General features: G+C 30.5%; 1 protein-coding gene across 4 annotated transcripts in view; it reads right to left on the reverse strand.

The window, feature by feature from the left end:
• LOC118199366 (splicing factor 1-like) overlaps positions 1 to 20,269 on the reverse strand; it is an 83,976-nt gene that overhangs the window by 45,837 nt on the left and 17,870 nt on the right. For all 4 annotated transcript variants that reach the window (XM_035371206.2, XM_035371205.2, XM_035371204.2 and 1 more), the window contains 3 exons: positions 17,888 to 18,040; positions 8,348 to 8,647; positions 1,788 to 1,958 (listed from right to left, as the gene is read on the reverse strand). In XM_035371206.2, the coding sequence (XP_035227097.1) occupies positions 1,788 to 1,958; positions 8,348 to 8,647; positions 17,888 to 18,040 (624 nt within the window). The remainder of the gene's footprint in view (positions 1 to 1,787; positions 1,959 to 8,347; positions 8,648 to 17,887; positions 18,041 to 20,269) is intronic.

Consider the following 20,269-nt stretch of genomic DNA (forward strand, 5'->3'; position numbering starts at 1 on the left):
CAATTTCAATAAGAATTATAAAAATAATTTATCCTTCAAGAAACTATACTTAAAGTAATAAATAAAATTAAGCATACTCCCAATCCTTACAGTAGCATTACCACTTTTCATCTCATAATAAGATTTGTTATTGTTTGGTATTTGTTACTTTGCTTTTTAAATATTATAAATACATAAATATCATCTCATCCCAATAAATGAAAAGTTATAAAATTATTCAGATTAAATAATTATACAAATCTAGCCAAATAAATGATATTTAAATACAGCTCTTTATAAGGAAATCCAAAACACAATGTTGCTCAGTAGATTAAACTCGTAATTTAAAACTCATACTACATGAAGAATGTGTAATTTTATCGCATCTGGGTATTTGTATTTTTTATTTCAAAAAAATTTTCTTGAAACAAAGACAAAAAACTTAAATTTTACTTATTAAATATTTACCAACATCCATAAACAACAATAATAACATAATGGAAAAATTTTTAATTTATGCTTATTTTTTGTCCAAAATCTAACTTGCAGGAAATTTGTTACGCTTTGTAATTCAAACATACCACAGCTAAATACTAAATTTTTGGGAATAAACTACTAAATAATTTACATTAAAGCTACACAATGAAAAGTCTTTCAAGTTTTCAGAGAAAACTTTCCAGGTTAGACAAAATAAATAACAACAAATTACCATATGCTTGGAAGTAAATAAACTTTCTTATTTTTGACAATAATATAGTGATGTTTTGACCTAATAAAGTTTGTAACCTTGGAGAAAAATTATTGGAAAGCAGTATCTTCATAACAGGCAGCAGATGCTCATTAGTCAATTAGGTTCTTTACTTAATTGGGGACAACATAAATTGCATTTTTTGGAGCTGATATTCCTTTATTACAAATAAAACATGCAATGTTATTAGCATATATCACCATAAAAAGACACAGTTTTCAATTTACCTTGAAAAGTATATCCTTTGCCATCCAATTTTCTTTTACTTGTTTTTTTTATAAACATGGCTTGCAGTTTATCTCTTAATTACAATTACTTTTATAACTTTATTTACAACTTATATCCAGCAAGATGAATTTTCTTATGAAAACCACACTAAAAAGTTATGCAAAATTCTAAATATATTTTGTTGTAATGTAGATCTAACAAAAAGTACAAATAAACTGATTTTGTAAAATGTCCATCAGTTTATCTTCATGTAGTATACAGTAAATGAACAATACAACTATGCATCTAGCTAACCAACTAAAATCAATAGGAAAAAAACTGGAAACACCAGAAAAATGAAGCATCCCCAACTGTCAGCTGGCAAACTAAGTTTACTGATTGTGCCAGCATAAGAAGTTCTCCCACCTTACCCCAGTCCCGCAGTTTGGCATACAAGCCTATGCTTTATGTAATATATGCCATACAGTAACAGAGCCCTCACTGATTTCCTATCTTTTTCCTTCAACAGCAATTACACACATAAATTCAGTATATATATATCTATGTTTCTAAAACTATAGAACTACATTAACAACAAATACATTCACAGGCCACCAGTTTGGGAACATTGGGTTTAACATAATAATTTTTTTAAAAAGTAAGGGGGGAAGAGAACTAAAGGGACTAAAAAATGATGAAACATTTTCAAAAAGACAGAAAATGGATGCAGAATACTGATTTACGATTTTACTTTGTTTTACAACTTTACTTTGTTGTTATTTTGTTTGAATATATAAGTTTCTAATAAACCTTCAACATTTCTAGCACATCTCAAGCAATATAAAGAACTCACTGTGGCTTGGAATTGTGTTGTTGATATTGATGGTGGTGGAGCCATAATTGCACGAGGTGGCCCTGGTGGTGCTTGCAGTGGTGTTACTGAAGATGGAGTGCTTGATCCCACAGAGCCCATCTTGTTAGGAACAGGCGGGCCTTCCCCAAGTTCTGCCATTAATGACATATACTACAGAAAATAGAAAATTCCCAACATACAAGTCATTTTTTGAATTTACAAAAGAGATAAAACAAGCAAAATTATACAATTTTTTAATAACAAAATAATAAAAGGTTGTAAAAATCACTATAATTAATACAAAGACCAGAAAATATTTCCAACCAAATAATTATTGAATAAAAATCTGCCCTCAAGTATTAAATACAATCATTGTAAAATATGTCTAAAAACAACCATATATATATATATATAACAACAAATTGAATTTAATTAAATAAATTTAATTAAATAATTTAAATTTTAACAAACACATATAAAAGTAAAAAAGCAAATTTAAAGACAAAATTTAACAAAAAAAAAAAAAAAAAAAAAAAAAAAAGCAAATTTAAAGCCAAAATAATTTTAAAAAAAGTGCAAACATATAAAATACTTAATTCTCGAACTAATCTACAATATCATTTAAATTCAGAAGCATAAGCAAATCAAGTGCAAAACTAATATCCATGAAAATAAATTCACTAATTTAGCAAATTAAAATTAATCCAAACAATTTTTTTTAAAAATGCATAAGTGAATGACTGTTGAGCAGGCAGGAGACAGACTTATCAAGGGAAAGTTGCCTTCAAACCTAACTCTCCAATCATTCAATTCGTGTTTCGTCATTCTTGTAGGCAAGGGTAAAAGTCAAAACCAAAAGTAAAAAGTGAAGAATGTCCAAAAAGAAATACCAATAAAGTGGTAACCTTAGAAATTAGCATTTAAGAATTAAAGTTCTAAAAGGAAAATACTAATGAAGTCTTTTGAGAAACAGGCAAGTAAAGTCAAGTATTAAACTTTTTTTAAAAAAATTAATTTTTTATAAAAAATAATCTAGAAACCAATGTATTTTAGAAACCCTTATATATATATATTCTGTTTATCCTGCTTTATATAATTCCGATCTTTCTGATAAAAAAATGTAGAAACAAATGCCAGAGTTTTTAAATTTAAATTCCATATTAAATGAGTTTTAATATTACTTGATATTAAAGATTTAGTTTTTAATTTAGAAAAGCAAAATATTTGCATGACTCATGTTTTTTAAATTTGTTAGATTTTTCTTTTACAATTTGTTACGGAAAACTTTTTTTTTGAGATGCTAAACAGCAATTTCAAATTTTTAGATTGTAAATTTTGGATTTTTTGCATTATAAGGTAACATGTCCAAAAAATTTTTTGGTAAGATATATACCAGTTTGATACTTCACAGCAAGAAAACGTGCTTCCTTCATCAGCTATAAACGAAAGTAAAACATTTTCTTGAGAAAACAACAGTTGCAGAAACTAAGACTAAAATGTTGAGTTTAATGGTGGTTAACACACAACATTGTTGCATAAACTGTTTGTTATTTACATTGTCTGACATCTACATTTAACAATAACAAATTCAATGTAAATTAAGTGCATTCAGTTGCTCCAAAATTTCGGATAGTATCTCTTGCAAGGTTCCAATTATCAATGTTTAATTCAAATTTTTTTGGGGATTAGCCTAGTGGCAAGATGGTCATACACTTCCACAATATTAATACAGTCAAATACCGAAAATCCGCTGACCTGAAATCCGCATTGCCTCTCAGAATATAAACATTCAGTTTATAGGTTCCGGAAACTGCAACAATGAGTACGAAATATCGAAGAAAAAAATACTTACCGAATAATGATGTCATAATTACCGAATGAGTCAAAACGAAATACCAGATTATTGATATAAAAAAGTTTAAAAAATAAGATAAAATAAATAAGTTTTTTTCCCTCTAATCTGCGTCCAGGTAAAAAAGCAGATGATTCACTCAACTCTTTGTTCAAGTTCACGATTCATGTTGCTGTATTTTCTGAGCTTTGTTATTTCATTTCACGAGATTGTTTAGTGCTGCCTTTTTTTTTTATCTGGATATTTTGTGGATAAATTAAGAATATTTTTAATTTCAGCCCTTTTTAATACAATGACAGATAAGAAACACACTCGTGATTTTGCTGCTTGCAACGTTGAAAAACGTAAACACGTTGCATTGACGGTAACGCAAAAAGTGCAAATTCTGCAAAAGATGGAAGCAGGTGCTACTCCTCGATTTATAGCAGAATGGTATGGAATTGCGACACGATTGTGTATTATACATGGAAAAATGAAGAAAAGCTGTTGAAATTTTACAGCAACAGTGATTCTAACACTGGAATCCGAAACCGGAAATCTTTGCATGAGGCGAAATCGGCAAACCTCGATTCTGTGTACATATAATACAATGAATAATCAATTTATATATGTAATAATTTAATGCATATAATAAATTATTGCAATAATGTATATAATAATTTAATTAAATGTAACTAATACGCCTTATTAATTTTTGCACTTTTAGCCCGAATATTATGCTTTATCTTTTCTGTCCTGAAATCCGCAAAATCCTAAAATCCGCACAACTTCTGGTCCCAAGCGTTGCGGATTTCTAAAATTCTACTGCATATAAATGTTTTTGCTAGCGATCATACATACAGCTATGCCATGCAACTGCACTTAAAGCTACTGGAAGTTTGGCAACTTCTAGTTAGACAAGTAATTGTTTAGCAACGAATCTTTGTTCCTCTGTTTTTCAATTTTATCAGCATAAATATAATGAAAAAACCAAAGAAACTGAAACCTTATAAATAATCTACAACATTAAAAAAAAAATTTACTTAATATATCAAAAATCCTTCTAACTGCATATAATTACAAATGAACATTATTGAAAAATCTACAGTACAACTCAGTTATTATGACATAGTCCTCTCTTTTCAATCATGTTCAAGACTGCCAGTGAATATGACTATTGATAAAGCATTAACTTCACCCGATTTTTGCAGATCATTATTGGATCACAACAAACAATACTCATCTGAATACATTCAAGAATAGAATTCTAGGCCCATGAGAAAGTCTAGTACCAGTACAATTTCTAAGACCACTTAATCAGAGATATAAATGAATGACCAGGGAAGATTGCTGTTAATTGCTATTTTGCTAAGCCACACAAAATCAAATGTGGTTCAACCCAGAAACACAACAAAGGAGGCAATAAAATAATTAGTCATTACAAACTTTGAAAAAATGAAATAGAGAATGGAAAGATAATAGCAAGCACCTCCTAAGATATGGAGGATTTTTTCCCTCCTACAGAAAGATATAAGACAATATATACAAATCTGACTGGATGTTAGAGATAATGGATGTGTAAAAAACTGGAGTTTTGTATCCTTTCTAACTTTGCAGACATTTTATGGATTATTTTCAGATTCTGGAGAAATTGCACTTTAATTCATTAGTCTATCAACCATATTATCAGCACACTGAATTCCACGCCTTCCAGAAACCGAAGTGATGTTTCCAAGAAAAATATTTTCCAATGGGTAAGAGAACCACTTCAACTGTTATGAAATGATGAAAATGGGAAGATAAAGAATCCTTCTCAGAGGGAATATTAAACTAATGAAATGGTGGAAAACTTGTGCAGAGAGAATAAGATGAAAAGGCCTAGAAGTTTCTGCATATGAAAAAATTTTCTTTATGAATGCTTATTACTATTTATCAGCCTCATGCAGATCAAAGACATATTTAAAAGTATTATAAAAATAATTAAGATAAGCATACAAAACTGCATTTTTAAAACAAGTATAAATGCCTTCTTTATGAATTATGAAGAATTTGTTAACAACTATCTGATTTTCAGAAAGAGTCAGGACAGAAATGTCTTTACAGTTCTTAAATTTATGTTTCATAACTAATGTAAAATGGCTCTGAATCTTACAGAACACAGTTTTTAGACACTGTTTTTAGATACACAGTTTACAAATTTCATTGAAATAAGGCAGAGAATTTTACGAGGGCAGTTTCATTTAACACCATAAGATAACCGTCTGAAGAATACAAAATTTTATTTTAGATGGTCCCATAAAGCAAAAACTTCTATTAGTAGAATACAGAAGGTGTTTGTACATGTTTTAGATGATTTTCGTTATATTTACAGAAATATATAACCAAATAGTTTTGTGTTTTTAATGCTTTGTTTGATAGCCCTTATTCTTGACTATGTTTCTACACCATAATTTTTAAGGCAACAAAGCTTTTCGCAATATTGGAAGAGAAGTTTTATCCTGTTCCTCTTGAATAGCTAAGTCCAAGGAGGGTTATAAGTAGATGTTTAGACAAACGGCTCTTTAAAATTCCAAAAGTGCAAAAATCCATGGGTGATACATTAGAATATTTAGTAGATATATAAGTGAAGGTTATGGCCCTGATAATGGTATCTTGTTCCATTTTTTCCAGGAAATCAACAGTGAATTTTGATGCATCACTGCTTGCTTTGTTTTGATGCAATTCTACTGATTGATGGCACTGTAGCTAAAGAGAAGGTATTTCGTATTTGAAAATTAGGTATACAATATGCTTCTGATAATATGTGGAGTTAAGCTTAACATTTTCCACCACTTTGTTTATTTTTGTTTTGCTGTTATACGAAAACCCATTAACAAGCATAAATCCCTTTGAAAAACTTTCTTTACATGCTTTGAAACATTGCTTCTCATAAAGAATTCTGCAGCATGTTCTGCATTTGGCGATATGTCATAGAGAAAAAGACAACGGACCTTATGTTTTTTCGACTTTTTAAGATTTAAATCTTCTTCCTTGGATGTGTATTTGGAACAACTTTTTCATTTGATGCAAAACTTTGACGTTATTTTTCTTTCTTGTTGACAATATTATCTATCATAGCTTTATATATTGAAAAACCATAGCTTTCACAGTGGTTTTTAATAATTGCATAGGAACAATTTTCTCAGGAAAGAACACAAATATAACCTTCCATCCACCACTTCTTTAAAAGTGTCAATTTGCATTAAAACAAAAATGTCAGGTAGCAGATGATAATTTATACCTTCAAAAATATAGTTGCAGTTTCAAAAAATTTTCAAGTAGATTTTTTTTTTTTTTTTTTATATATATATAGCGAAGTTATCTAAAAACTGTGCATACAGCCTCTGTATTCGTCATATTTTAATAAATAAAGGAAGTTCCATAATACTACAAGTAAAATTTATAAAATTTTTATTTAAACTATTATGAAATAAATTTGCTAAGATCATTTTCTGATGCATATTTTCAGCCAAAATAAAATATTTTTTAATAAGTTCTTAAAAATCAGTATGCAGTTATGATACAAACATAGAAGCAAAAAAACTTTTTGTATTTAACTTGTATAGCATGACTAATTTTTTTATTAGCTGGGCTTTTTGCTTCACTAGACCTTGTAAAAAATTAAATTTTCCATTTTTAAAACTGTTTTAGTAACAGTGCTGAAATTTTTCTTAATTATTTCATTTTAAGAAACTTTGTAACTGAAAGTACACATTTAGGAAAAATTCCAAAGTCTCTGAGCAGCAAAACTCCTTTTATCCGATCATGAAATTTTCTGTCACTTAGTATACTTTAACCTGTTATTTAAAGTATTTTGTTTTCTTATATTCTTTAATGATCTAAATATTGCACTAATGAATAGAAGATTATGAAAAAAAACACCAAATAAAGCAATTATGCACATCTAGCAAACAAATGTTGTTTACATATTGCTTTTCATCAATAGGTCCAAAAAACCATGCTGCTCAGAGAGTTAAAGAAATAAAGCTTTCAAATATCTTGTACAGCATGACACAATAAAACATCTTAACACAGCATAATAGAGCATACCTACCATAATATATTTAAGATGGCAATTTCTTAAATTATACTTCACAACAATATATTGAGAACAATCTCAAAATGCTACTATGTGGTTAAAAGGAATACATGCATCCCTTTCAAGTGGCATTTATTACAAGATTAATTTGCTCTGCCTGAATTCAGTTTAAAGATTGAATAGTAAAGCAATACATATTCTTTTTAAAAAGATTAGGCATTCATTTTGAGACACATAAGAGTATTTTGCAAACAGAATTATGCTATCATGGAAGGCTTCTAAAAAAAAAACTGGCTTAGCCTTCATATTATATAAGATTTTCATAACAAATAACTATATAAAATGCATAATTTCACCAGGACTGAAAATTAAAGAATGATATCACTAAAAATCAGTTCAATATACATTTCATAACTTGAGATTAAACTTAATATTAAAAAATAACATAAATGTAAACATTTTGTGAAATTGATATTATCAATACTCTTATATGCCATACATTTTAATATTCTGAATTTTTACATTATTTGCCGAGAAACAAAGATTATTTGAACAAATATATTTTGTATTAGATAGAATACTAATATTAAACATTCATAGTGCATTTTACCTAACTTTTAATTATAAATTCAGTCTGAAAAAGGTTTATACCTCTTCATCAATTTTTGCTTTATCTGGAGCTCCCATCACTCCAGTTGGATTTTTTTGTTCACGACAATCTTTAGCAATATGACCGGCAGAACCACAATTTGTACAAATAACATTATTTGTAACATTTGGTTTGTCAGGGCACTGCCAACTTCTGTGAGTAGTAGCTCCACAATTTGTGCAACGAGGTCCATCATTTTCTCGCAAAGTCCCATTCAGCAGAGCTAACTCTCGCAGTTGCATTCTTCTTAAATCATTCTGCCCTTCTGGAACTTCTACACCTTGTCGAATGATTTCCTTTATCTGAAATTTAACATATAAATGCCTATTACTACAAGTTAAACCTATCTTACTATCTCAGACCAAAACATTTTAAATTAGTTTTGATAAATACTTTGCAGTAAAACGAAAGAATCAGAAACCTATTTTTATATTAAATAATAATAAAACTAAAGAAATATCCAAAGGAAAACTAGTAAAGAATACAAAATATACCACAATTTTTTTTTGTACAATTAAAATGAATTCTTGACTTGGAATATATAGAAGGCAAAAGTTAAGCATCTCAAGAATTTCAATGAACTATATGAACTATTTTAAATACTGTATCCAATTTGTTACAATCAATCACGCCAAACTTTCCTTATTTATTTTAAATATAGTGAATTTACAGTAACATGGATTACAAGTTAACAAAGGATAAATAAATTAACATTATTGTACACGACACTTAGATTATAAAACAAATCAGCTATAGAGAAATTTGACATGCAGAATCTAGATTGACAAATGAATCATTCAATAATAAAATATAATTTTTATGTTTTACATACACTTACTCATATCCTATGGAGCATTAGTTTTCCCTGATACTGTACTAATTAAATTAAGATCTACCTATTAATACATTCTTGGAAGAATAACAAGCTAGAACTGAGGAGCACAAATAAAGCCAAAATATATGCCTGAAAGTCAGAATTGAGCATCAAATGCTGAATGAGACTTGAATTAAAATTCTTTTATATATCAGGTTGTGAATGTAATCTGGGCCACTGGCTTAGTGACCCATTTTTTAAATTTGAAATTATTATTCAACATAACCAATAAATTTCAATCCAAAATATTCAATTTGGAAGCGATTTTGAAAAATTATGATAATAGGCATAGTAATGATCTTGGCACTGACTACAAACAAATAATGATTCAGACAACAGACTCTTGTATGTCAGAGAATTCAGACAAGAAGAAAAGTAAATATAACTACTAAAAAAATATATCAAGTCTTGTGATAAGTTATGCTGATATAGAAAATACAGTAGCATCTTGCTTATCCAACATAAGCTGGCTGGCACAATGTTGAATAAGCAAAAATAGTGGCTAATAGGAATGTACTAAGGGAAAAAAACTTAATAAACACCTAAACATGCTATAATTTTACACACTCTGAACTTAAAAATCATATTTTAAAACAAAAAAATGAACTTATATTGTCTGACGTCGAATATTCTACAGACAGTAACTTCAAAAATTCAGTCCTGTGATGATTGACAGAAATTTTTTATAACAATCAATCTACTTTCTTAACGAGCGCCATTTCTTCACTGCCAAATCTTGCCATTTTTGCAGCAAGAATAATGCTCATTTCTGCAGCTTTGTCTTGCTGCTCAATATATTTAAGTGCTGTTTCTAGAGCCTTAACTCTGGTCATTATGTGAAATTCTGTGAAGCTAAAAACAGATGGTGCTCTTAACCTTCAATTCTGTTTGGTTCGCATTTGATTAAAAACCACAATTTCTTCATCGGTTATAATTTCTTTTGTTTCATTTAAGCTTTTCATTTTCATACTTTCATCATCACCTAGCAGCTTTTTCCACAATTTGGTAATTGCTGTAGCTATTACGTCAATCCACGACTGTGCAGCCCTAAGCAACATCCTCTAAATGAAATTGTTTCAATTGTTTCAATTTTTCAATCCTGTCTTGTCTTTCTTCAGTTTCTCCTTTTACTATGGGCAGTAGCTACCTGTGATAGTTCCTTGTCACTGTTCCTAAAACATTCTGATCGATATCTTGTCATAGGATGGTTATATTGGGAGGCAGAAACATTGCATTAACATCACCACCGTGGAGCTTCTCAACATCAATGTGCATTGCAGCATTATGTAGCAGCAAAACAGCTTTTCTACATAAATTTTCTCTGAAAAACTTCCATGTTAAAGAAATCAATTCCTTAATACAAGGTGTTGCTATTAATTTTCAGGACTGCTCTAATAACACCAGAACAGATGATATGAAAAACGTAACATTTTAATATGTTTCGAAGTAATCCCCCCATCTGCCGTAATACAATTCTGTGCTCGGCTGTATAATTTGTTTAAACAACTTTTAAAATCATCTTTCAGAAGGCTCTTCAATGTCAAGTCGACATCATGTTCTTCTTAATGTCCCACCCCCACACTGTGTTGCCAGTGAAGAGGTTTTTGGCCAAGCATGAGGTCGTGGAGCTGCATCCTCCGCCATACTCTCCTGACTTGCCCCCCCCCACAGTATTTGTTTTGTTTTCCAAACTCAAAACTATGATCACAGGATAACATGCTTTGTGGATGTTGTAGACATCAAGAAGAACATGACATTGACCTTGAAGAGCCTTCCGAAAGAGGACTTTAAAAGTTGTTTCCACAACTTATACAGCCGAGCATGGAAGTGTATTACGACAGATGGGGATTACGTCGAAACATATTAAAAGGTTACGTTTTTCACATCATTTGTTCTGGTGTTATTAGAGCAATCCTGGAAATTAACAGCCACACCTTGTACTTTCATTGTGAAGGACGAGATAACTCATCCTCTACTCAAGGTTTTGCTATATTATTGCAGCGTGTCCCGCGACTTATTTCATCAACTTTTAGCATACAGCAGACCTTAATATTTTGTCTTTACAACATTTTTACAAGGTGGTGCCAGGAGCACAATTTGTAGTGCTTTCACTTTAATTATATTTCTCAGAAGTTATGCCTATTTGTTACGCTTTTTGACCAAAGTTAAAATGAGTAAACGAAAATTTCTTTCGATTGATGAGGCACTACAGCTTCTTGATTTATAAGAAGAGCTTGCTGATGATATTGACTCAGATAGGGAAAGCAGTTGTAAACTTAGCAGCCGTGTTTATGATTCAAGCAAGTACAAATGCCGAACTGGATGCTGAAGTAAGTGCAGCAAATATGGATTCACTTCAGGGTGCCACTAGCTTGAATACTGACATAACAATCACAGACAGAATAATAGAAGATGTGTGTAAAGTTGGTATGAATTACACTCCGCCTAATGATATTAATTTTGGGGTAGCAGTGGTATAATGCATTCTGATTGTATAGGCCTCTCAGCCTCCTTGCGACCAATAGAATCTTTTTGTATATTTAGTCACTAAAGAAGTTATCGAAATATTTGTATCAGAAACCAATAGGTACATGAAGGAATTTATACATCAATCAACAACCAAACTGAAAAGTCGCGTACATCGTTAAAAACCAACAGATTCCATAGAAATGGAGAAACTTTTGGGACTCATTTTTGCAATGGGACTTATCAAAAGTCTTGTCTTGAAAACTACTGGTCAAGCGATTCCGTGTTAGCAACACCAAATTTTAGCGACACCATGGCAAGAGACCAATTTGAGCTCTTACTAAAGTTTTGGCACTTTAGCAACAATGAAGAAGCCAATGAGAATAGGCTGCACAAGTTGTAAAAGATCTGTAATGCTCTCCTGGATAATTTTTTAAAAATGTAAACACCACGAAAGAACTTTCAAAAAATGAGTCGATAGTTTTATGGTGTAGACGGCTTGTTTTTCAGCAATATATTCCAGGAAAACAGCACAAGTATGGCGTAGAATTTTACATGCTCTGTGAGTCAATTGGTTATGTATGGAACATACTTGTCTATTGTGGTACGATGGAGCCTATGCCAGGATTAGGTCACACTGAAAGCGTAGTGATGAGTTTAATGGGCCAACTCCTAAACAAAAGACATGCGCTTTACAAAGACAATTATTATACAAGTATTCCACTGGTAAAAAAGCTCCTTAAAAAAAAAAAAAGTTATGCGGAACATTGCGATCACATAGAAAATATCTGCCCAAACAAGTTGAGAAAACAAAGCTAAAACGAGGAGAAACTGTCACGTACTGAAAGGATCGTACAGTAGTAATGAAATGGAGGGATAAGCATGAATTCCTCAAGCACTCAGCTAAAATGAAGAACACCAATAAAAAAATCGAAAAGGGGAAATCATCATCAAGCCAAACTGTGTTCTGGATTATAATTAACAAATGTGTGGCGTCAACTGCTTGCATTCTCCAATATGTAGCGCATGAAAGGACAACATTACTCGGACATAATAACAGCAACCTCAAGTAAAGCTACGCCAACACGGAAGTGCATCATATGTAATTCACACAAAATTCACCAAGAGACTCATTATCTGTGCAAAACATGCACATCAAAGCCAGCATTAAGTGTAGTAGTTTGTTTTGAAAAATAACATAATTCAGAGAGATCCTAATTTCTAATTATTTAGGATTTTTATTTTTTATTTTATCATTTTTATGTCGATAAACACAAATAAATCATTATGGTGAGAACTGTTATTGACTACAATCGATTATTATTTTTCAAAGTAAAATAAACAAGTTTTAAAGGAATTTGTGTTTTGTTTCAATTTTAGAGCTGCGAAAAGCGCCGCAGAGGGTGGGACAAAGGCACGCCACTGCTGCGATGAAAGTGTTAAAGAACCAGTCTTTTTTCGAAAATTGCACTGCTCATTCATGTACTTTTCTGATAACAATATTTTACACAAAGAGCATCTTTTAAAGCTGTTTTAAAGGTTCCAGGATTTTGGTACTTTCCAATCATTAGAAGGTGTATTTTGACATCTGCTGTAGAATTACTACTCACTAAAATTGTCCCCCTTTCCTTTTTATGCTTATAGACAAGAGCTGCCACTTCAGTTCTGTCTACAAGACTCTTGCTAGGCAACATTTTATAATTACGGCTTGACTGACCATAGTTAAATATCTGATCATCCATTAAGTTTTCTACTTAATTAATTACTGAAATGCTTTCTTGAATGCTTCAATTTCTTCAAATTTTGACAACAGTTTTTCACCCCAAACTCTTGGGATGGTCTTGGATGCTATAGCATTTCTTTCGTTGATGACAACTGACACTTGAATTAAAATCTGGGTATTCTTCATTGAAATCACTATTGAAATGCAATGGTTTCTGGTATAAAACAGGACCTGAAAATAGAAGTGCACCTTTCTCTCTGAATTGTATACACCACATGTACAAATTTTCACTCACTTTTCCACAGTAAAATTTCCTATCCTTTTTTTTTAATACACACACACTGCATAACTCTTAATGCACACCATTTTTCTATTCATATTTGTTTCCTGTCCAATGCCAAAGTCATCAACTACAAAATGCTTTTTTTTTTTTGGCACACCTTTGATGTTTACACACTGGTGCTTTCAAGAAAAAATATGCCATTTTTTTTTTTTTTTTCCTTTGATATTTTTGTTAGTTTTATATACTATAGAGAGCAGGGTTTCTTAAACTGTGGGTCGCGACCTGCAACAGGAGGTCACCAAATATCTTAGCAGTTTTGATATTTCTTTAATTTATTATAATTTTACAATTACCAAATATTTTTATACAATGTATCTTAAAATAGATAAAGATAAGACAATACAGACAAAGAAAAAAATTTCGACTGAAAAAAAGTTTAAGAAACCCTCTATAGAGAACAGAATTTGCTTTTTGTTCTGATAGAAGTTTCAAATTCTGCCTTTTCAAGAAAGCTCAAGAAGTTACAGTTGACTACACATCAGATAAATTAGAAACTGAATTAAATAGCTGTAGCTAAATGAATCAAATAAAGAAATATCATATTGCAAGGAAAAAAACACACAATTAAATGTAGTAAGTATATAATAAGAAATAAAGGATAATTATGTGTAAACTTTACCGTTTTGCAAAATATTATTCAGATGCTGGCAAACTTCAGAACAAAAATTCATAAACTTTACCGCAAAGATTTCAAGCAGGCATAAAATATTTATTTAAAAAATTTTAATTATTTTCAGTTATTTATCTATAAAAACTGATACAGTTTTTGTTGAGAAGATGAACAACTACTGGTAACCAAAGAGCAATAACAACTCAGTATGAAGCTAAGTGAATTATAATGCTTCACAGTCTCCTTTTTAATGAGACGAAATAAGAAACTATCATTAGCAGAATGCTAGAGTATGCATAAGCCACTGAAAAGTAATATTTTTTGTGAAATAATGAACAGAAACTATTACTACTGCTACTAATGATACATTTTGGTGACAATAATGTGTCTAATTCCAGTTATTAACAGAAAAAGTACCATGACCATTTGTTAATTCATTTTATACGTAAAATAACATGTGTATAAATGAAAGTTTGCTCCAATACAAAGGCAGACAATTTTTCAAACAATTTATTCCAGTGAACAGGGATAGACATGAAAAGAAGCTGTTCATTATTTATTACTGTGAGATGGATTTATTTTAAGATTATATATATAGTTTGAAATGTTTTGGTATTAACATTTCAAAATTATTTGTTGCATTTATATGATTATTTGAAATTTATTAATGATGAATTTAAAGTTTTTGTGAAATAGTAGTTCTAAATTTCTTACTTTATGCCTTTAATGATAATTTTTCTGCAGCTTAATGTGTGAAAATACTAGGCATGTTTGTGTTTTGCTTTCAAAAGAATTGTTTTGTAATTATATATATATGTGTGTGTGTGTGTGAAGTATTTTTACAATACTTCACAGTTAGTACACAATTTTTGCAACAGAGCACACATTTTACATTATTTTAAGTCTACAGAATATGTTTTTAAAATAAATCTGACAGATAGCAGCTTAACACTCAACTTAACCTTATATTAGCGCCCTCTATTTATAAAGTTAGAACAAACACATTACTTCACATCACTTAGTTTGGCATGCTGCTCCACTCTCCAAATACAAATATAGTTAGTAAGTTAAATTAAGACTTACTATTTACTTGCCCTTTTAGTATTATTTATAAATAGTATCTAGTTTCTTTTTGATTCATATGCATAATTCGTGTCGGGGGAAGTTTTTTGTAGGCAAGAGTTTCTCCCTTCCATATTACTAATGGAGGTTTTTTGTTTTTGTCTTACACTATGATCTTTTCTTGCAACATTGTACTGAATTCACTTTTCATATTTAGTAATGTGCCGTTTCCAAAAAAAAAAAAAAAAAAAAAAACACCTTTATTCCTTTTCAGCGAAGAATCACATGTCCAAACTCAAGTAATTAAGCATATTCTGCTCTGTTAAGTATGGGATACCTTTACATCACAGCAATCTACTTCAAATGATCATGAACTTATTTTTGGAGTATTTAGTCTGTAAGGTCATTCTTTAGATGTACAATGTAGATTTTCAGTAATAACTTCTTTTATGAAGACCTTGTTCACAAAGAAAGATCGCTCAAAGCAGGCATCATCTGCAAGACTGAAATTTCTGTACTTCTGAAATCACATCTGAACTGTGTCATCAGAAGCAACACTTTGTTCATGCATAGCACGAATATTAAAAGCAGTTTCACTAATACGTTTTCCTTTTTTTAAAAGAAAAAAGCATAATATGATGAAAATAAACTTTTGGTTTCTCCATTCAAGCACTGCATGGAAACGAAAATTATTCCACAACATATGACAGAATTATGCAATGTGAACAGAAGAGTTCACATTTAAACATCTCATTTGACCAACGTCACTCCTAATCAGCAGTAATGAAATAATTAGAAGAAAATATGCTTCGATTCGAAAAACTACAGAACTTTCCAGATAACCCAATAGCCCATCATTTTATTACATTCAGCAACAACCATAAGATTTAAGAGAAGAGATTTTCTCTTGTTTCATGAACACCCAGGTGTGGGAGGTGGGCATTACAAAAGTACTATCCATATGAAAAACAATAAATGAGAATAACTTTAATCAATGTGATGATTTCTGTTTCAAAATATATCGCACCAAATTACATTGTTATATTATAGTGTATACAGTTCAACCACTGTAAATGTAACTTTGACTGGCTCTCTGGCAAAACACTTTAAGCCACTCAAAAGGGGTGTTAATAAAATATCATGCAGATAAGAGACCACATGGGAATCCTCTTTTCACTGGAAACAGAGAATTTACTGCCAAGGGATGGAAAGCCCTTGTGCTCATCCTATCATCAGCTGCCTTTCATACTTTTGGTTGATATAAGAAACATATATGGTACAGTTTCCACCCCTTTGCAGCCTCTGTTGGACCAAGAATTTTGAATAAACTTTTTTCATAATTTTCGAATTTTATATAAACAATGCAAATATATTTCATCTCTTTACTTTTTAAAATACTAAAAATCATCAAACTATATTCTTTGGCTCCACCCAAATATGCACAATATATTTTACCACAAAAATTAAAAAGATATAGCAATTAATTACTTTAATATTATTATTATAATTAATTAGATAAATATAACAATCATTTCTCAATGCATAATTAGTATACATGATTATCAAGAAATTTCTTTCTTTTCACCAGTATGTAATAATGCATAGAGAATTTAGTACAAAGACAAAAAAGAAATATAATAATTACAATATAATTAAAATAATAATTTATTATTATATTATTATGTTAGTAGTTATTTTAATACATTTTATCATAAAATTATATATGTATAGCAAAACTACATTTTCAGGACAGTAGCATTTTTACCAATAAATAACTGCACAAAATTAAACATAATGTAGCAAACAGTTAAATATAAATAACATCAGCAAATCAGCTTAGATTTCTAAAAGTAATTTTCTGCCTCCTTAAATCTGTACTTTTTGAAAGCTGTGGAAATAAAGAGGACAGGAAGAGGGCGAGACACCAGAATTTTACCACAGATTGTAAAGGTATCATTTCATCACACTATCCGTACAGCTCTGCATTAATTTTGCTGGAGAGCTTATAAGGATCTCTCAAATCCTCTTTCTCTACCAGTAAAACTCTCGAGAGGACTTTTAGCTTTCCAGCCAGTACTTTAAGTAACAGGGAAAAAATCTCCATTATAAATGATTCACAATCTAAGCACCTGTTACATTTTTATTCATGGTTGCAGCTGTGGTCACTAAACTATGCTTTGCTCCCACAATTTTTAAATAATTATTAAATGCATTAATTTACACTGTGTAATACAAATTCAAAGTGTTTTAATAAAAGCAAACGCGGTTTTTGTTCAAATTTTAGCTTGTTTTACAGAAATATCCCTTTTCTTCCAAAATAAAACAAAAAATTTAATGCTATAGACTCTCCATGCCCATGCATAGGTTTTTGATGAGGTGACCCAATTAAGTGGTGATGCTACAGTGGAGTAAACAGCTTTAGTCAAAGGGTTAATAAACCTGAAATAAGGGAGAGAAAACATACCTTATTTACAGCCTTCTTCACACTTTCATTGCTATTACCCGTGACAAAAGCATGCAAAGGTTCATCTTCCCCAGGAAGAGGTTGTCCATCTTTACGTCCTACTTTACCTTCTTTCACTGAACCTTTCCCCCGAATGATAATTTTTGCTCCTGTCTTTAGAATAAAAAGAAATGAATAATTTATCAGACAGACATATATAGCTAATTACATTAAATCCTAGCTTCAATAGACATAACTTCGAGTTTGCATAGTTATATAAATATATGCAAATTTGAAGACACAAAAATTCGTATCCTTTTTTTAAGTATCAAATTAGCATTTTATTATGGGAATTTGAAGGTAAGAAAATCTGGACATTTGTATTATCAAAAGATATTTAAATAAACAGTTTCTAAATATGATGTGTAAAAATACCTAAATTTACATACCCACTTAATGTAATATTTTTATGTATGTTTTAAAAAGTGCTGAAACTAGCTGAACTTGGAAAACCATAAATGCAGCTTTAATTAAAAATGAGGAAAAATTACATGAGGGCAATTTAGAAACTAACCTCCATTTTTCTGTAAATAAAAAAATCTGATGTGTACACCACAAAACTTCCTTGTACGGTATATTAAATTATACGCATTTTTTCCTGCACTTCATTTAAACTTATTGGAGTGAATTAAATCTACTTCGCCGACAGCACATAAACCACAATAGAATAAATGCATTCTTTAAAATTCATTATATTTGTTTATTATAGGAACACACTGGTGCTAGGTTCACTTAACAGTATTATATTTTGTTCACATTATAACTCAGAATGCACAAAATTTATATCATTTAAAGAATTATCTAATCATTGCCACATGTTCTATTCAAATACCATAATAAAGCTAGAACGATGTATAAAAGAAATTAAGCAAACAAAACAAAAAAGAAACAGTTTTACACAGACGATTGAGTATTTCTCATTCAATTAATTCAGTTTTCACTTTGCGACAAGGCAAAAATACATTAAAACTCAAAATATCTATATTAAAAATTACGAAGTAAATCTTAAACACTTATTTTCTGGAAAAAATTCCAGAAAGGATTAAGCATGATTTCATTCGCAATAATAAATGAAGGCGTTATCTTTGTTGTTGCGAAGCTAAGTTTCTCTAGATTGGCAACAAATCCACTATCCTGCTGTTTCAAAATGTAAACAAGCAATGACCACCATCAAAAAAATTGTTGGGCTTAGCGGCACTTAAACAACTTTAAAATTGTCGATAATTCTAAAAATATTGCATACAAATTTACTAAAGGCATAAAAACTTTAACCGGAAGATAAGAACAACATAATTCAATCATTTTTAAAGCAAAAAATGTACAATTTACAAACATATAAGAGTAAAAAAACTGAGATCACTGAGCCAGGTAACAGAGTGGATATATATATAAATATATTTATATAGGTTTGGCGCGGCCGATTGCAACCAAAATACGAGATGCACATCTACATGGTACAGCAGCCCTATATACAAAACGTTCTGAGGCTACTCGTTTTTGAGTTATGCAAGATACGTACGTACGTACAGACGCCACGAAAAATTATTTTCAGAATTAATTTTAAGGCAGTTTTATAATTTTTTTGGAGGAAAAGAGTATTTCATTCTGTCCTTACATACAGATATCACGGAAAAACATCATTAAATTGCATTCGATAGTGGTCAAAATGGATATTTTCGTTGAAATATGATACCCGAAACTTTTCGCGATTACAATACTTCCTTTTTAATTCGTACAAGGAAGTAAAAAACCCACATAGAATCAACATTTTTTTTTTTTTTTTTTTTAATTTACGTCTGAAAGGCATAGCTGTCCTTTATTTTTCAACATAGTCACTATGTACATTTTCAGTTTTCTCAAAGTGTTATAGCATCGCATAACATGGTGACCATAGCCTTCCTTGCAAGTTGGAGAACCAATATGATCCCATGCCACTGACTGTTTTTTTTGTCTGAGCATTTACATGCGCTACCCAAGTCTTGACACCGATCATTATTCTGTTCTGAAAATATCCACTTCCATATGGTACTAAGAAAAAAAAAAAAAGTTTTAAGCAGGGCCCATTCAATTGATTTTGTGGATCTCCTTGAAAATTTCCGGTACCCTTTGAGCAGAGAACTTCTGATAGCCTAATTTTGCAATGACTACCTCGTATAAAACAATCCAGGAAATGTTCTGAAAGTTCCGAGATTGTGAATTGACGAATCCGATTTTGTCATCAGTTTGTCTGACAAGATCATCACTCACTACAGACAGTCCCCAATTCATCATTTGTTCTACTCTCTTTGAATTTACAAAACCTACTTAATTAAATATTCGAAAAATCTCACCCACTGATTCATT

This window comes from Stegodyphus dumicola, chromosome 8 (assembly GCF_044657685.1).
Source record: "Stegodyphus dumicola isolate Sdum_Otavi_A_Nest chromosome 8, ASM4465768v1".
In the NCBI taxonomy this organism is placed as follows: Eukaryota; Metazoa; Arthropoda; class Arachnida; order Araneae; family Eresidae; genus Stegodyphus; species Stegodyphus dumicola.